General features: G+C 41.9%; 1 protein-coding gene across 2 annotated transcripts in view; it reads left to right on the forward strand.

Annotated features, from left to right (window-relative positions):
* The window catches only part of LETM1 (leucine zipper and EF-hand containing transmembrane protein 1), a 78,638-nt gene that overhangs the window by 17,367 nt on the left and 41,818 nt on the right, over positions 1–19,453 (forward strand). For both annotated transcript variants that reach the window (XM_063125904.1, XM_063125906.1), the window contains exons 4-7: positions 1,032–1,175; positions 3,347–3,484; positions 10,361–10,564; positions 14,500–14,619. In XM_063125904.1, the coding sequence (XP_062981974.1) occupies positions 1,032–1,175; positions 3,347–3,484; positions 10,361–10,564; positions 14,500–14,619 (606 nt within the window). The remainder of the gene's footprint in view (positions 1–1,031; positions 1,176–3,346; positions 3,485–10,360; positions 10,565–14,499; positions 14,620–19,453) is intronic.

Here is a 19,453-nt window from a genome sequence, read left to right on the forward strand (position 1 = left end):
GTTATTTAACCCATCATGGGTTGTTGTGACATCCAAACCCAGTCTTATTCTTCCAACTCATCTGCCTAATGCAAACTAGATTGCCCACCTCATCAACAATTAAATCACGTATGAAAGAGAATGTATTTTGAACTGAAGTGGTATTCAGCAAGAGAAAACCGTAGGGTAAGCTACCAAGGTTCATTTTTGTGAACTGCCCAGAGAGCTTCGGCTACTGGGCGGTATAGAAATGAAATAAAATAAATAAATAAAGGAGCCATCCAGTTGGAGGAAGAACCAGAAGAGGGAACAAGTGTAAGATATCTAATCATTTTTCTCAACTGACCTGTTACCATGCCATACTGCCCACTACCCATGGCCATACTATAAGTGTACCCCCATCAATATTCAGCCAGTTTCTGACTAATATATCACTATTGCCAGCATAAAATAATAAAATCCTCCCAGCGAGCAATCACAGCTTTTAAAAAAGCAGCAGAGCAGCAAGACCTTAAACACAAATCAATAAATAAAGGACCAGGATGTAGTGACAAAGCTGGTGCAGTATAGTGGTTAGAGGGTTGGACTGGGAGTTGGGAGATCCGGGTTCTAGTCCCCACTTGGCCATGGAAGTTCACTGGGTGACTAGGGGCCAGTCACAGATGGTCAGCGCAACCTGCCTCACAAGGTTGTTGTGAGGATAAAATGAAGAGGAGGAGGATTCCTTGGAGGAAAAAAGGAGGAATATAAATGCAATAAATAAAGTTTTGAAAAGCACTGCAGCAGTGGATAGAGGGATATGTCTTCACTCCATAGGAAGAGAACAAGTCAGTATCTAAGGATGGAGTTACAGAATAAGACAAAGTCATCCATGGTCTGTATTGCTGCACTTTCTCACACTTTACAACTGATTTAAGAAGTGAGTAGACTTCTCAAGGTTAACCACATTCACCCTCTTTAGAGCGTGCCGAGAGAATGGTGAGAACTTGCTGTTATATCGACTGTACATCCTGATGTGTTAAACAGTAACTTTCTTATGTACTTGTTTACAGTTCCTTCGGATATGCGCTGATCTCTTTCGGTTGGTCCCGTTCCTAGTCTTTCTTGTTGTTCCATTCATGGAGTTCCTTCTCCCTATAGCCTTAAAGCTATTCCCCAGTATGCTTCCTTCAACATTTGAGACAAAATCTAAGAAGGTAACTACAATATTGATTTGCGGTTTTAATGCCTTGTGGCAATGCTGGTTTTCTAAGCTGAAATATTGCTTTTAATGAATTTTATATCTTCAGTGTTGCAGAATGTCTAGTTAAAAAAAAGTCATTAAAAACTAGAATTTATTTTTCTTCTAGGACGTCTCCCCGCCACCTTTGAGTTATAAATGATTAGGGAATAGTTCAATTCCATTCTCCCTCTCCCCCCCCCCAAGCTATTTTCCTTCCACATTGGGTTGGATCCAGGTCTCCTTCCATTCGCAGAGGGAACCAGTATCCAGAAGAGGCCTCCCTACCAGAATTAGGGGAGTGTTTTTTTTTTTCATTTACTCCTTCAGGCCTCAGCACCACCTCCTATGCTGCTCCATTGGGTCCCCCAACCCCCCCGAGCAGCTTTTCAGGGAGCTACAGCAGGAAGGAGGAATTGTTGTCCGCCTCCGCCTCCTTCTAGCACAAACAGACTTCTGCTGAAGCACGTCTGAAAATGAGTACTTTCAGTCTTATTAAATATAAAGAGAAATCCTTGAGAACAACTATAAATCTGGCACAAGTGTACAATATGTTTTTACAATTGTCTTGATATCTGTACAAGGGCTAGTGGATTTCCGCATCATCTAATCAAGATAGATACAAATCATGAACAGAATTATATATTAAGCAGTGTTCCCGAGCTATTCCATATTTATAGTAAAATCATTGCAATATATTTAAGATGTGTAGCTTTCTAGAAAGCATAAATGCAGTGACTGGGTTCAGACAACACAATAACCAATAGTGGTTTAAATAGTCAACAGTTGGTTATTTAACCCACCATGGGTTATCATGTTGTGTGGAGGGAGTTTTTTTTAACCAACATTTGGTTATTTGGCTGAAATAACCAACGCTGTGCATAGTTGGCTATTTGAATCACCATTGGTTATCATGTTGTGTGGAGGTTACCATTGGTTATTTCCTTGGTCACCATTGGTTATTTTAGCAGCCACAGAGTTGCAAGGCAAGAGTGGTCAAAGCTGTGCCTGCTGCTCTAGTCCAGCCAGCAGGATAGATTTTTGGCAGCAATGACTATTTGTTGTCATGGGAGGACTGAGTGGGGAGGGAAGGAGGGGGATGAGTGAGTCAACTCAGTGTGGACTAATAGGCAACTCAGTGCTGATCCTAATCCACACCACGGTTGATTATTATCCTGTTGTGTAGGAAGTACATCCTCGATAAACTGTCAAGTTGGTTATTACCCCATTGTTGATTGTCATGTTGTCTGAACACAGCCAGTATATGGTTAACAAATCAGCAAATTTAAATGGCTACGTTAACCAAATTAATACAAATTTTATTGAGAAAACTTAAAGCTGTAATTTAAACCAAACCATTCCGAAAGCTGAATTTTAAATTTAGATTATACATGCATCTGATCATATATGGATGGGACAATACAATTTGAAAGAAATAATCAGATGTTGAAAGTTGTTGTATCAGCCACTATGAGAATTTTATTGAAGACATGGTATAAAACCTTTAAATAAATAAAGGGTTGTACCATGAAAAGCAGCCTAATAATATTTTAAAATTTTAAAATTAAATCAATCCTTGCCTATAGGAACCTGTGGTGTTTAAGTGCATGTGGGTTTATGCATAGCATTTGATTGTTTGGGTGATAACAGGAGCATGTACAAAATGTAGACTCATAGTCCTTTTTTTTTGTAGCACTCTGTTATGTAAAACTATAGTGTTGGAAGAATTCGCTGCAGGAATATGATATTAATAAGCATTTTCAGATCAAATCTATTATTGTGGGCAGGTTTTGTAAAATTGCGCAGTATATGTATTACACAAATGTTAAGAAAGGAAAAGAAACTTAAGTGTATGCACATGAAGAAACATCCTGATGATGTATTGAGGAGCGGCAATACATTTGGATAGTCATATGTAAGGATACAATCTTTCCCACCTTTTAATTGGGAGTGAGCCTCATTTATTTGGTAAGACCTGTTTTGGGGTAAATGTGCATAGGCTGGAAAAGCCTATGATGGCATTTGCTACTAAGCGTTGTAATACTCAGTCTGGCCTTCTTTATGTTTATTGAGACACAGGAATTTGAAAAGAAATAGTGCATGTCCAGAGGGTATTTCTATTAATATAGATATATATATTCTTTATAGGAAGAGAGATTGAAGAAAGAACTAAGAGTGAAGCTTGAACTGGCTAAATTTCTTCAAGATACTATCGAAGAGATAGCCTTAAAAAATAAAGCAGCCAAAGGGAATGCTACTAAAGACTTTTCGACCTTCTTTCAAAAGGTAAAATATTTAATCCATTCATATATTGCTTTATTGTTTAAATGTATACACTGCCTTTCTGCACTAGGTGCCTAAAGGAATTAACAGTTGTAATATATAAATACATTATAAAAGCTAATATAAATTTAAAAGATTAAAAACACTAAATAAAAGCAAGAGCATATCTTCTGCTATAACCTAGTCACAAGCCTGGTGATGATCATCCATTTAAGACTTGAAGAGTCATGACCAGCTGACCTGCTGTATAAATAAAGTAATGCAGTCTAAGGTAATTTATATGAAACCAAAACTGGTTATCCGGGACAGTCTTCCCCAACCTGGTACCTTCCAGATGTTTTGGACAACAATTCCCAGCATTCTTGATCATTGGCCATGCTGGGAAGGGCTGATGGGGGTTGAAGTCCAAAACATCTGGAAGGCACCAGGTTGGGGAAGGCTGCTCTAGGCCCTAGGTATTTGCTGGAAAAAAGACAAGGCTTTCTGCGTGAGGCAATCATGTGGAATAATTAATTGATTGATATTGGGCGTTACTAGACGAGGCTCTAGCGCGCGTTACCTTCCGCAGTCACGTCGAGGCTTCCAGATGACGTTCACGAGGATCCGCCGTTATCCCGCGGTGAAGCCTCTTTCTCCCGACTTTAAAAAAGTGAGTTTTAGGGCGCCTTTTCCTGCTGTCCCGCGGTAATTCGGAGTACGTGTGGGAGGATGTGAGGTCACTGCGGTCGGCACTGGTCAGGAAAAGGCGTGCTAAGGGGGAGTGGTCAGCGGCTTCGGTCAAGCCGCCTCCGCCATTTGCGCGCAGTCCACCAGCTGGGGCAGCGCGGCGGAGCGGCTTTTTTTTTTTATTTCCCCAGTGACAGTTTGCGCAGGAACGGAGGAACGGAAAAGTGGCTGGTGACTCCTTGCGGTGGGCAGCTACCGTGGCCGCATAATGGCGGTGCTGTACGCTGCCTGTTAGTGTGGGTACCAGGCTGGCAGAGGGCAGAGCTGTTTGTGGGCTGCTGCCATGGCTACGGCCAGATGTGGGTTGGCTCCTTGGGATGGGGCACAGGGCACAGAGGCGGTCATCGCCGCCGACACCTCAGAGGCATGATGGGAGATGTAGGCACAGAGTGGCCATGCAGACGATTGACCTCGGGTCATATGACACCCGCCACGACCCCCATCAGGAAGTGAGCGCATCAATGTTGACCCTCAACAGCACCAGCAGCACTTCGGCTGGCACTGGCACTGCCGCCGCTGCCGCCGCCAGGGCCGGCGGCAGCATCGCTGACGGCTGCGCAAGTTTGCGGTCTTTCGGACTTGCGCAAACCGTGCAGCGAGCGAAAAAAAAAGCCGCGGCAATCAGGCCGGTGTGGCTGCGCAACCGTGCTCGCGGCGGCAGCAGCACAACCGGCGCAAACTTCCGCCACAAATCGAAGGCAGGTGTGGAGCATGAGGCGTCACGGCTGAACGGGAAAAGCCGCTTTCACCGCTCCTCAACGACGGAACACCCGGTAGGTCTAGCAACGCCCATTGTTGGCATTAAACCCCTTTTTCAGCTCGCTTTGAAATGGAAGTGCTGAGAGCCATGTCCCTGACAGCAACCAAAGTTCAATAGGGATCCTGCTCCATCTTGGAGCTATGCACTGCTGAACAGTCTCCAATTAACTGTTTTTCATTCTCCCAACAGGACCTTTAGGGAATGAAGTGTCTTGGGTGAGGTCATTGCATTGACTCACTCCTCACCCCAAAGTCCCAGATTCAGAGTTTGGCAGTCTTTAGTTTTTCTTAGAGGCCCATGTTGAATTCCTCCGTTTCTAGAGGTTTCAGCTGTTAAACAGATTATTCTGATTTAATGATGAGCAGCTTGAGCAGTTTGATGAGCAGTTTGATGAGCAGCTGCTATTAAGCTCAGCAGAGAAGCTGTTGAGCAACATTGATTGGTCTGTTTGAATTTCAGCATCTGCTCCGCCTCTTTTAGGTATTTCAGCCTCCAGTTTGCTGGAGGCGTGAGCCGAAGGGCGAGAGCACAAGGGCTCTCGGCCTGAGGCTCTCTGCCGTGGGTGCGAAGCCGGTCAAACGGAACTTCTACTCCGGAGGAAAACCCGGGCAGCTTAACGCCTTTGGCGTAGGACCAGGGACTGGGCGGACTTTGTCCATTACAAATTTGTACTTTCCTCTTTCTCTTCTGCCATTTCATTGGCCAAACAGCAGTATTACTCAACGTTGATCCGGTCAAATGCTAGGCATCCTCAGCAGCTCTTTGCGTCCTTCAATTCTCTTCTGAAGCCTAATCCACCATCTCTCCCCGCCTCTCTGTCTGCTAATAACTTTGCCTCTTTTTTCAATGCTAAAATCCAAACTATTCGCTCTGATCTGGCCAGCTCTGCTCCTCTTCCAGTTCCTGTTCCTCATCTGTCAGTTCCTCCTGCAAATTTCTCTGCGTTTCCTTCGGTCTCAGCTGATGAACTGTCTACAATACTGCGCTCTTCGAAGCCTTCCACTTGCTCTCGTGATCCGATTCCTTCTCGCGTCTTTATTAATCTTATCCCTGCTATCCTCCCTTCCTTGCTTCATATTATTAATTTTTCTCTGTCCTCTGGTTCATTTCCTTCTGCTTTTAAACATGCTACAGTCTCTCCTATTCTCAAGAAACCTACTCTTGATAGGCTATCTCTGTCTAACTATCGACGTGTCTCTTTGTTGCCGTTTGTTTCAAAGATCCTGGAGCGTGTGGTCTACTCTCGTTGTCTTGATTTTCTTTCTAGCAACTCTGCTCTGGATCCTTTTCAATCCGGATTCCGTCCTTTGCATTCCACTGAAACAGCCCTTACTAAGATTACCAATGATCTTCTTACTGCCAAGTCTAAAGGCCTTTATTCCGTTCTTATTCTCCTTGATCTAACTGCAGCCTTTGACACGGTTGATCATGATCTTCTTTTAGATTCCCTTCATGACCTTGGATTTTGTGTCTCTGTCTATAACTGGTTTGCCTCCTATCTAGCGAGTCGCTCTTTCAGCGTGTTGGCTAATGGCAGCTCGTCTTCTAATTTTCTCCTTTCAGTAGGGGTTCCGCAAGGCTCGGTGCTTGGTCCGTTGTTGTTTTCTTTATACATGTTGCCCTTGGGTAATCTTATTCAATCTCATGGCCTCCAATATCATCTGTATGCCGATGATACACAATTATATCTTTCATCTCCGGATCTTTCTCCTGGTGTTCACGATCGTATCTCGGCATGTCTTTCAGATATCTCAGCTTGGTTGCTTCATCGTCGTTTGAAACTTAATATGGCAAAGACTGAATTGCTTGTTTTTCCTCCTAAACCTTCTCCGCATCTCTCATTCTCTCTTACTGTCAATGATGTTACACTTACTCCAGTCAAGGAAGCTCATAGTCTTGGCTTTATATTTGATTCCTCGCTCTCCTTTATTCTTCATATTGAGACAGTAGCTAAATCCTGTCATTTTTTCCTGTATAATATTGCCAAGATTCGATCATTTTTGTCTGTCTCTTCTGCCAAGACTCTTGTTCATGCATTGGTTATTTCTCGGTTGGACTACTGCAACCTTCTTCTCACTGGCCTTCCTTCTTCTCACATCAGTCCGTTGGTTTCTGTTCACCACTCTGCTGCTAAGATCATCTTCTTGGCTCGCCGCTCTGACCATGTTACTCCACTTCTGAACTCTCTTCATTGGCTTCCAATTCACTTCAGAATCCAATATAAACTTCTCCTGTTGACCTACAAAGCTTTTCACTGTCTAGCTCCTTCCTATCTCTCCTCTCTCATCTCACACTATTGCCCCGCTCGTGCTCTTCGCTCCTCTGATGCCATGTTTCTCGCCTGCCCAAGGGCCTCTACTTCCCTTGCTCGGCTTCGTCCATTTTCTTCTGCTGCCCCTTACGCCTTCCAGAACATTTGAGAACTACAAGTTCAACCGCAGCTTTTAAAGCTCAGCTAAAAACTTTTCTTCTTCCTAAAGCTTTTAAAACTTGATTTTGTTCTGACTTTATACTGTTAGTTTTACCCTACCCAGTGCCTGTTTACCCTACCCTGTGCCTGTTTGCATTCTCTTCCCCTCCTTATTGTTTTATTATGATTTTATTAGAATGTAAGCCTATGCGGCAGGGTCTTGCTATTTACTGTTTTACTCTGTACAGCACCATGTACATTGATGGTGCTATATAAATAAATTAATAATAATAATAATAATAATAATGTCGAAAGGGTCTGGAATGCCAAGTTCTATCGTGTTTTCCTGTGCTTGTTAATATGATTCATTCAAAGGAAAATTGTATTATTTTAAAAATCCATTTATAAGAGCATTGCAGTAAAATGACCTCAAACATTTCAAACCTCTGCAACAGATGTCCCCAGCCTGCTGTTTTTCAAATATTTTGGACTTTAGCTACCATTGGCCCCAGCCACCATGACCAGTGGTCAGAAATAGTCTAAAACAACTAGAGGGCACCAAACTGTGGAAGATTGCTCTACAAGGAACCTAAAATTCAATAGATTCTTTTTGGTGCTATAATTCTTTAAAGAGCAGATGTACCACTCATCCTGGCATAAATGTTCCTTAATGCAGTTCCCTAATTAAAACTGTATAAATAGAGCTCGTGTGTTCAATTGGGATAGCACCTATTTTAAGATGATGATGATGATGACGACTGCTGCACTCAATATTGCAATTTCTAATGCTTTCTTAGTATGCAAAGCAGTGCATGTAAAGCAGGCTTATACTACATGGCCTGTCCACTCAAACACACTTGCCTTTGTCGAGATACAGAACGTTGCAATCAGAGTTGGAGTAGTCTGTACTGAATAGTCAAGCAGTTGCCATCTGTACTGCACTTCCTATTCTCTGTGTTCTAAAGTTTTAGCACCAATAGGTAAGCCAACAGTTAGCAGATAGGACAATATCTGGGTAAACATATCTGGGTAAACATGATGTATTTATTTCAACATGGAGAATCCATCATTTTGGTAAGTTAATAGCTTCGATCAGGGTCTAAAGAAATGTGTAAGTAGCTGCACGTGTCTAAGGGTGCTTGTTTTTTTGTAAAACAGTCCATATTCTTCCTATAAATGCATGACAAAGGATTTTCAAAAGCCTAAAGAAGTAACAAAGTATTTATTTATATATTTATTTATTGAGAGAGGGGGAGAGAGACAGACAGACAGAGAGAGAAAAGAACATCATAATAGTATATTAAACTCAAAAGTGGTTAGCAACAAAGTAAAACAAAAATGCCCGGTGAACAGAAACATTTTAACTATCCAACAACAGGCCAGGTAATGATGTGTGGTGGTTATCTTTGCAAAAGTTGTTCAACAAAATCGGAGCTACAATAGAAAAGGCACTGCCCCACATGCCAGACTTCAGCTCACAAGTAGAAGGCATGTAGTACAAGGCCTCCTCTGCAGATCTTAAGGGTGAAGGGTCCATATGGGTGGTGAAGGAATTCATTTAGGTATGCTGGGCCCAGGCTGTGTGATGGCCAACATTTTGAATTGAGTCCAGAAGCTAATAGGCAACCAGTGAAATTGTGCAAAGATGGCCATAGTGGATAGCTACTCCCTGTCAGACAGGCAGCTGATTTCTGTGTCAAGTACTCTTGAAAGGCACAGGTAATGCACATTGCAGGAAGCCAGCCGTGGAAGTTGACAATGTATAGCTGACTAGATCCCTATCTTACACAAGAGATTGCAACTGGCTTATGAGATCCAAATAGAGAGAGCATTCCTAGCCATTGTCGTTACCTGGTTCTCAAGAATCATTGCAAGGTCTAGAGCCGCAGTGGCTAGCCCTGTCTTCTCTAAACCACACAAATCAGTTTCCTAGCTGTGTGTCAAGGTTCCTTCCATGTCCTGGACCCTCTAAGGATCTCTTGCCTCCTTAAGAGTCCGACCTTCCTTCTTTTACCTTCCTCTTCCCAGCAATGTGGAGTTTAGGCTGTAGACGTGGTGTGATTGGCACACCAGACACTTGAAGTTTAATACAACAATTTACTAGTATATTAAAACAACCAAATTACATATAAAGGTATTTAGTCAATAGAATTGAGTGATACAAAGGCATTAAAAGGAAATAAAAATTGCAAAACACAACCCTACCCTAAGCTGCAGTTAAATTTTCCCAGGCTGTTTCTTCTCTATGCTCCTGTCTTTTCTGGCTGGCTTTTCCAGGTTGGCTCTTTGCTTTTATCCCCTCCTCCCCAAAAACAAAAGTACTGTTTCAAACCTGAAGAAATAAAACTTAACTGGGGAAATGAACCTACTCCTCTCAGGGATGCCCCCCCCCCCAACAGAAAACCTCAGGCCTTTTTACTTTGTTTCTGTAGATCTCAAACCTTCACACTGTGTTTATGGATTCAGCTTCTGTTTATTCCCCTTCACCAACCCATAATGATGGTGAGCCATTGCCTTAAAGAACCTACATCTGGTTCTGGATTTGATAGGGGGGGAAATAATGCTGGCTGTCATGAGCATATTAGTAATATTGTATTCAATTTTGCTGGATGATCTCTCCTAGTAATTGCATACTGGAAATTCAAGTTAGCAATTTTATCCCAGACCCCTATACATGGAATGCTGAAGACTTTTGCAAACAATAACTGCAGTTTTCACATTTCTTTTGGCATCTTTGAGTACTATAGCCCTCCTGTTGTTGGTTTGGTTTGGTTTGGTTAAAAAGAAAGGTGAAACTATCACATTTCTGTACCTGTTTCCAAGCTATACAAAGGTGGAATACTAATATATTTCTCTGTGATAAGTCCTACATATTAAGTCTTATTTCTCTGTGATAAGTCCTACATATTAGTATTTCTCATTTTTAAGTGAACACTATGGAAACCATTGTATGTCTTTTATAACATGCATTTTCTATTTTCAGATCCGTGAAACTGGTGAAAGACCAAGCAATGAAGAAATTTTACGATTCTCTAAACTGTTTGAAGATGAACTAACCCTTGATAATCTCACAAGACCCCAGTTGGTTGCTCTCTGTAAACTACTAGAACTTCAGTCAATTGGAACAAATAACTTTCTCCGCTTCCAGCTGATAATGAGGTTGAGAACTATCAAAGCTGATGATAAAGTAAGAGGATCTCTCCCTGTTAACTTTTTTCAATTGCTTCTCTTGGCCTTTAAAATTCTTATTTTAAGAATTTGCATTTTAGGATAGAGATTTCCATTCATCTGAGAGTCTTGTACATTTGATCAGACTGCTTCTATCTTAGGACAGCAATAGTCTGTGAAACAAACAGAGTACAATGGAGTAGAACCTAATTAGCAGTCGTTGTCTAATTAGTAATTATCTAATTACTAAACTTCAGTTTACTTTCCTGTAAACTTTGCAGGATTTTTGCAAGGCCCAAAGAAAATAGAGACAAAATGAGGACTCAAAAGATGTAAAGAAGGTGTTGAGAGCTGTAGCTGGTCATGAGAACATGCATTGTGGGGTCAGATGACAGTCTAGCATTATGTGTCAAACTGTGGGAAGCTCACAAGGAAGAGATCATTCTTATATATTAGTTTCTGGTAATCAGTAGTATATTGCTCAAAACATCTAATAAAGTCTGTTAATGACTATTAGCTTTATCCTCTGCGAATTTTTCCATTCCTTTCTAAAGCACTCTAAAGCTCTACAGGACATCACCACATCATACAGTAGCAGATTTTATTAGTTAATTATGCATTGTGTGAAGAAGTACTTTTGTCAGTTCTGAATTTATTGTCTATCAACTCCATTGGATGTCTTCAGGTCCTAGTTTTAAGAGTCTTATGCTCTTATTGGGGAAGGAAGGAAAAAAGAATAAGGTGAACCATTTTTTCCTGTCTACTGTCTTTGTACTAATAATTTTATATATCTGTCATATTTGCTGTTGCCCCATCTACCAAGTTTTTTGTTTGTTTCCCCCATAATACCCCCCCCCCCATGTTTAGTGCTGTAATTTCTAATGTGGGGTCCAAGGACCTGTCCGTTGGCGCCCACCAGGCTTCTTGTCCCTCCTAATTGGAAAGCTGGAATGATGCAAAGTGAAGTGTCCACCTCCAGCACCATCTTTATTGTAATGAATTCCTCTGGGCCTCAGAGACAATTTTAGAAAATAAAAATGGTGGTGGGTGGCTGTAGCCCATGCTTTGGATTTGAAGTATGTCCAGCTGCCCAGGAGAGAAAAAAGGTTAGCTGGGGATGGTAGGCAGTGTCCTGGGGGGCTAGAGGGGAGTGGGGGGATGTTACCTGTGCTGTGTGTCTTTTGCTTGGGTCTTTTTCTGTGGTGGTTTGTGCTTTGCCTGTTACTTTAAATAGTGTGTGAGCTGGGGGTTGGGGTTTTTTTGGGGGGGGTGCATTTTCCCAGGCGAGGGGGGATTGGGGAGGGTTGGTGTGTATTTCTCTGAGCATCACCAGTTTTTCTTCTGTGAAATGGGTATATTTGTTGTGCTTTTGTGGGGTTGAATATGTGATATGTTGTTTGGGGCTCAGAACCCACCTCTGCCTTGTATTCTGTTTTCTTGTTCAAGTTCTTTGTGTCTGAGCTTCATTACTTTTCCTTCTGAAAAATGGGTATTGGAGCAGAAAACTGTTTCAAAAAATGGTTTTGTGTTTCGGAGCTCATACCACACCTCTGCCTTTCCTTGGGCAAATTATTTTCTTTTAACCTCACCTGTTTGCCTTCTAGAAGTGGGTGATTTGTGTCTGGCCATGTCCACCATGGCAACCATTTTGTGAATGGCACCCTCCCTGCATGGCAGCCATTTTTGGAGAGAGGCCACAAAACTCTCAAAATTTCAAATGTGCTTCAAAGATTGACGACCAGTGCTTTATCCCTTCTTCTTAAGTAAAATAGCCAACCCACATCCAAAAAATGCTTTACTAGTGTTGACATATTAAAAGCAGGCACCCATGTTAGATCAATTATACATAGCATGACAAGAAGATGTGGGTGGATACCACCCTAAAAAATTACCTTGAAGATAATTTTCAAGATCACAAATCTGAAAGTAATGAGCCAATTTGAACACATTATACAAATTGTGTATATTAAGATAAGGAGCTATGCTACCAAACATATATTAGTAGTAGAAGTATTTCTTCAACAGGTGAGATGTTATAAGAGGGACTAGCCAATGAGACCACATTACATCGGTCTTTTTCCAGCTTCATTGGCTGCCAGTCCAGGTCCGGGCCCGATTCAAAGTGCTGGTATTAACATTAAAAGCCCTAAGTAGCTTGGGGCCAGGCTATCTGAAGGAACGCCTCCTCCCATATGTACCTGCCCGGACGCTAAGGTCACCCTCAGGGGTCCTTCTCCATGAACCACTGCCAAAGGAAGTGAGGCAGGTGGCTACCAGGAAGAGGGCCTTCTCTGCTGTGGCTCCCTGGCTGTGGAATGAGCTCCCTAGAGAGGTTTGCCTGGCACCTACATTATAATCTTTTCGATGCCAGGTGAAGACCTTTTTATTTTTGCAGTATTTTAACATTTTTTAGCTTAGTCTTTTAACTTTCTGTTTTAAATCTGTACTTTAAATGTCTGTATTTTAAACATTTGTATTGCTGCTTGGTTTTATTCTGGTTGTACTTTTATATTGTGTTTTTACATTGTGGTTTAGCTTTATACTTTAAATTGTACTTTGTGGTGTTGGTTTTTGTGAACTGCCTGGAGAGCTTTGGCTATTGGGCGGTATAGAAGTGCAATAAATAAATAATAAATAAAGGCTTGAGTAACAAAACCATCAATTATAGCAGAAGAATGTCTTTGGACTGCCGGACCAATTGTAACCATCCCACATTGCTATTTAATGCTTATTATGCATTTATCGTTACCTGTAATTTTATGCAAGAAATATTCCAAAAGTAGCCCAAGCCATGCTGGGATGTAATATGTGACAGTCACTTTTAAGGACATACATCTTCTTTGTCACCCTATGTACAATTGGTCTGCCATGGGTACTTGCTCTTACCATGCCGATGTTAGTGCAAGTAAAAAATGACATTGTGGATGGCCTGCAACACCCCCCCCCCCCCCGATAATTCTGGTTGCCTTCTTTTCTATCTTTCCCAGCTCTGATGTCCTTTTTGAGATAACACAATGTATGAGGAACTACTTTGGTTCATATAGCCTGTCTGCTATAATAGCACCCCCCACCCCAGAATCTCAAACATATGCCCTGCTATGTGAGATCCCAGGGAGGCTAGGCTGGCTCCCTCTGTGCTACAGTTTCGGAGGCAGTCAAAAACTTTTTTGTTTCAACAGGCTTTTGGAACTATACTGGACTTGTGTTAATGTATTGGATCCCGCCCTTTTTACCTGCTACTGTTTTTAAATTTTTTAACATGTTTTTAATTTTACTGTAGGTTTAATTCTATTTTAACCTTTGTAATTTATTTTTATATGTTTTAATTGTACATGTTTTAATCTTGTAAACCACCTTGAGTCCCAGTACTAGGAAAAAGGCGGGATATAAATTATTATTATTATTATTATTGATGGAAATGTCAGGGATTGAACCTAGGGCCTTTTATATGCAAAGCATATAACTCCTCAAGACAGCAGATCCCTCCCTGAACTTGTAAAACTCTCCCTTACCTACTGAGATTCTTACCAATATTAAACTCTGTCCATGTACTCCATTTTCCCCAGCCCCAGTCCAAGAGAGAGAGAGAGAGAGAGAGAGAGAGAGAGAGAGACAGATCTTTCCCCGATAAGTAAAAAACAGCAACCCCACACACTGGACACCTTGGTGACAAAAAGAAGATGAATCCTACTTGAACAGAAGTGATAACAGCAATTACTCATGGGTAGTGCAGGGCCATCCAAATATTACCCACTAATGATGATTAGCGTAACTCACAAATTAAGTAGAACTATTTTAAAGTCCACAATGCATGAACATAGCATTATTAGTATAAAAACTGTTTTTTCTAACCTTGGTTTTGGTGCTGGAAGTTTCTTTCATTATTGTATTCTTCGGTAATGATGATATCTCTTAATACTAATTGGTAAAATATTAATTTTGTGTCATATCTAGCTAATAGCTGAGGAAGATGTGGATAGCCTGACAGTTAAAGAGCTACAAGCAGCATGTCGAGCAAGAGGTATGAGAGCGCTTGGTGTAACAGAAGAACGTTTGAAAGATCAGCTTAAGCAGGTACTGATCAACTAGGGATATCTTGAGTTTTTGGTTACCAAAGCAGCTGATCCCTCATGTTTTATGGTATTGCTCCTTGGTGGATCCTTCAGTCCAAACAGCAGACTGGGGATTAGTGGGAACAGTGTGCAGAAAAAGCTGTGTAGTTTTATTTTTGTCTTAACGTTTTTAGAAGTCGGCACTACTAATGAATGTTTTGTTTCTCATAAGATAATTTTGTCTAATTGTGTTTCTTAAACTATGTTCCATCACGTTCCAAGTCCTTCAGAAATAGGCATGCATGTTGTCCTTAGCAGAATTTAATGGGAACTAGCACAAGTAAAGAATCCTTTCAGAAGTTTAAAGTATGAAATTGCTGTTAGATAGTGGTCGTGATCCAGAAGCATATATGCTGGATATTCTGCATTGTTTTCTACCAGTGCTTTTGCTGCTGGTAGAAAATAATAGAGTATAGAAATATAACCATTTTCATAATAGAGGGAAATAAACTACAGGGCACTCCAGGTCAACATGGCGTACACCTGCAACAAGTGCAAGCTGGTGGCACTTTTGGAAGAAAAAGTGAGAGGACTTGAGCGGCGAGTGTCCGCCCTCCAAGGAATAAGAGAAGATGAAAAATTCTGAGACCGAACGGTGGAACTGCAACAGCAACAAGAAGCACATGAGATTGAAGAACAACAGCCAGCTGAAGCAGAAGTGGAGTATGCTGAGGGGAGGAAAGCCAATGAAGAGGAAACTCCTTGGAAAAGAGTGACAGTTAGGAGAGGAGGAATTAGAGGGCGTTCTGCACCGGTGGGGCCATTGGAGTTAAGCAACCGCTTTCAGCTACTGGAGGATTAGACTGAAGGACAGTTTGCAGAGGAAGAAGTACAGGAGACACCATGCAACAGTGAACAAGAGGCAGAAGGTAGGTCAACCAAGAAGAAGAGAAGAGTAGTTGTTGTGGGAGACTCCCTGCTGCGTGGGATTGAAACCCAAGTATGTCATGAAGACCCATGGACTCGCCAGGTGTGCTGTCTCCCTGGAGCACAGATTAGAGATGTGACTGAAGGGTTACCAAAGCTCATAAAACCCACGGACACATACCCCTTTCTTCTCATCCATGTGGGAACAAAAGATGTTGCTAAGCAGAGCTACGAAGAAATCATTTCAGACTTTGAAGCTCTGGGAAGGAAACTGAAGAACTTTGGGGCCCAGGTAGTTTTCTCATCCATCCTCCCGGTTCTTGGAAGAGGATTAGAAAGGGAAAGAAAAATACTATGGATGAACGACTGGCTACGAAGGTGGTGCCGACGTGAGAGTTTTGGATTCTGGAACAATGGGCTATGCTACTTGGAACATGAACTGCTGGCAAGGGATGGGTTGCACTTCACAAGGGCTGGAAAGAATGTGTTCGGCCACAGCATGAAGAACTTGATCAGGAGGGCTTTAAACTGAATCTTACGGGGGCGGGAGACGTAAACCTCGAGGCAACAATGGATGAAGGCCAAGGCACCACAGTACAGAGAACAGCTCCAATAGTGCCCCAAAATAGTGTCCGCAACAATGTAGGAACAAAGCTAGACTATAAAACACATGGTCTTTGGTGTCTTTATACTAATGCCCAGAGCATGGGAAACAAACAGAATGAACTTGAACTCTTATTACATGAAGGCAAATACGACTTCATAGGTATAATTAAAACTTGGTGGGATGACTCCCATGACTGGAATATAGCAATTGAAGGATATAACTTGTTCAAAAAGAACAGAAGAAATAGAAAGGGAGGTGGAGTTGCACTATATGTTAAAAATACCTATCCCTGCACAGAAATACGGGTGGATCAGACTGGGAGCCCCATCAAAAGCATCTGGATTAAAATAAATGGGGCAAGGAATAAAAAGAATATGGTAATCGGAGTCTACTACCGACCACCCAATCAAGGAGAGGATGAGGACAAAACTTTTGAGAAATAAATTGCCAGTGTTTCAAGGAAGTGTGATGTAGTAGTGATGGGGGACTTCAATTACCCTATCTGTTGGGAGACAAATACTTCCAAAAGCGTCCCTTCCAAGAAATTCCTGACATGTGTGGGTGATAACTTTCTCCTACAGAAAGTGTAGGAAGGAACTAGAGGATCAGCAATCCTTGACTTGATATTGACCAACAGGGATGACTTAGTGGATAAAGTGGCAGTTACGGGAAATCTGGGGGAAAGTGACCACATCATACTTGAATTCTTGATTATGAAGGAGACAAAAGTTGAGTGTAGCCATACACGTACTCTGGATTTTAGGAAAGCTGATTTTAATAAACCCAGAACTATGATAAGTAAGGTCCCGTGGTAAGTGAGCCTAATGAGAAAAGGAGTGCAGGATGGGTGGGAGTATTTTAAAAAGGAAATTTTAAGGGCACAGTTACAAACAATTCCAACAAGGAGAAAAGATAGAAGACAACAGAGGAAACCAATGTGGCTCCACAAAAAGCTTAGAGATGACCTGAAAACAAAAAAGGATACATATATGGAAGGAAGGCCAGGCTACAAAAGAAGAGTATAGACAGGTGGCACAGAAATGCCGAAATGGCGTCAGGAAGGCTAAAGCTGTGAATGAGCTGAGATTAGCGAGGGATGCTAAAAGCAATAAAAAGGCTTTCTTCAGATATGTGAGTAGTAAAAGACAGAGGAAAGAAATGGTGGTTCAACTGCTTAATGAGGATGGCAAATTGATAACAGATGACAAAGAAAAGTTTGAAGTGCTTAATTCCTACTTTGCCTCAGTCTTCTCCCAAAAGCCGGGTCTATGACCCCCCTGGAAAAAGTGAAGCAGAAGTTGAGGGGGCAGGATTACAGTTTGAGATTGATAAACAAATGGTCAAAGAACACCTAATTTCCTTGAATGAGTTTAAATCTTCTCAAACTGGGGAGAGGCAACGAGTGGGGTACCGCAGGGCTCAGTCCTGGGCCCAGTGCTCTTCAACATTTTTATTAATGATTTGGACGAGGAGGTGCAGGGAACACTTATCAAATTTGCAGATGACACAAATTTGGGTGGGATAGCTAATACCCTGGAAGACAGAAGAAAACTTCAAAGTGATCTTGATAGGCTGGAGTGCTGGACTGAAAACAACAGAATGAAATTTAATAGGAATAAATGCCAAGTTCTACATTTAGGAAATAGAAACCAAATGCACAGTTACAAGATGGGGGATACTTGTCTCAGCAATACTACAAACGAGAAGGATCTTGGAATTGTTGTAGATCACAAGCTGAATATGAGCCAACAGTGTGATATCGCTGCAAGAAAGGCAAATGTTATTTTGGGCTGCATTAATAGAAGTATAGCTTCCAAATCATGTGAGGTACTGGTTCCTCTCTATTCGGCCCTGGTTAGGCCTCATCTAGAGTATTGTGTCCAGTTCTGGGCTCCACAATTCAAGAAGGATGCAGACAAGCTGGAGCGTGTTCAGAGGAGGGCAGCCAGGATGATCAGGGATCCGGAAACAAAGCCCTATGAAGAGAGACTGAAAGAACTGGGCATGTTTAGCCTGGAGAAGAGAAGATTGAGGGGAGACATGATAGCACTCTTCAAATACTTAAAAGGTTGTCACACAGAGGAGGGCCAGGATCTCTTCTCAATCCTCCCAGAGTGCAGGACACGGAATAATGGGCTCAAGTTAAAGGAAGCCAGATTCCAGCTGGACATCAGGAAAAACTTCCTGACTGTTAGAGCAGTACGACAATGGAATCAGTTACCTGGGGAGGTTGTGGGCTCTCCCACACTAGAAGCATTCAAGAGGCAGCTGGACAACCATCTGTCAGTGATGCTTTAGGTTGGATTCCTGCATTGAGCAGGGGGTTGTACTTGATGGCCTTGTAGTCCCCTTCCATCTCTGCTATTCTATGATTCTTACAACAACAGTAAAGGAATAAGAAAGCAATAAAGTGTCCCCCCCCTTAATGGTAGGTCAACATTGAGTAAAGCCGTACCACAAAGGCTGGGAAGAGAGTGTTAAAAAGAATTAGTGTGTTATAGTGTTGGATCAAATCCTCCCTCATGGCCTAACCTAGCTCACAATGTTGTTGTGACGATAAATTGAGGGAGAGAAGAACTCTGCTGCCATGAGCTTCTAGGAGGTTGGATGGAAGGAAAAGTAATTCTCTGAGGTAGATCTTATCTTTCTGTCTTAAGAACATAAGAAGAGCCATGCTGGATCAGACCAAGGATCCATCCATTCCAGCATTTTGTTGACATGGTGGCCAACCATATGCCTGTGTGAAACCCACAAACAGGATAGAAATGCAATAATCCCCTACCAATCATATTTCCCAGCAACTGGTGTACACAGGCATACTGCCTCTGATACTGGAGGTAGCATATAGCCATCAGGACTAGTAGCCTTGATATATTTATTCTCCATTAATTTATCTAATCCCTTTTTAGAGCCATCTGAAGTGGTGGCCATCACTACATCTAGTGGAAGTGAAATCCATAGTTTTACCATACGCTGTGTGAAAATTGCTTCTTTTTACCTGTCCTGAATTTCCCATCAATCAGCTTCATGGGAAGCCCCTGGTTTCTAGCATTATTATGAGAGAGAGAGAGAGAGAGAGAGAGGTTTCCCTCTCAATTTCTCCACACCATGGATAATTTTGTACACCTCTATCATGTCCTGCTTTACTAACCTTTTTTCTAAGCTAAACAATTCCAGATGTTGCAACTTTCTCTCATAAGGGGAGATGCTCCAGCCTTTTGATCATTTTAGTTATCTTTTTCTGCACCTTCCCATCTCTACAATAATCTTTTCTAGGTGTAGTGGCCAGAACTGTACGCAGTATTCTACGTGTGGTTGCACC

Source organism: Elgaria multicarinata, chromosome 5 (genome assembly GCF_023053635.1).
Source record: "Elgaria multicarinata webbii isolate HBS135686 ecotype San Diego chromosome 5, rElgMul1.1.pri, whole genome shotgun sequence".
NCBI lineage: Eukaryota > Metazoa > Chordata > Lepidosauria > Squamata > Anguidae > Elgaria > Elgaria multicarinata.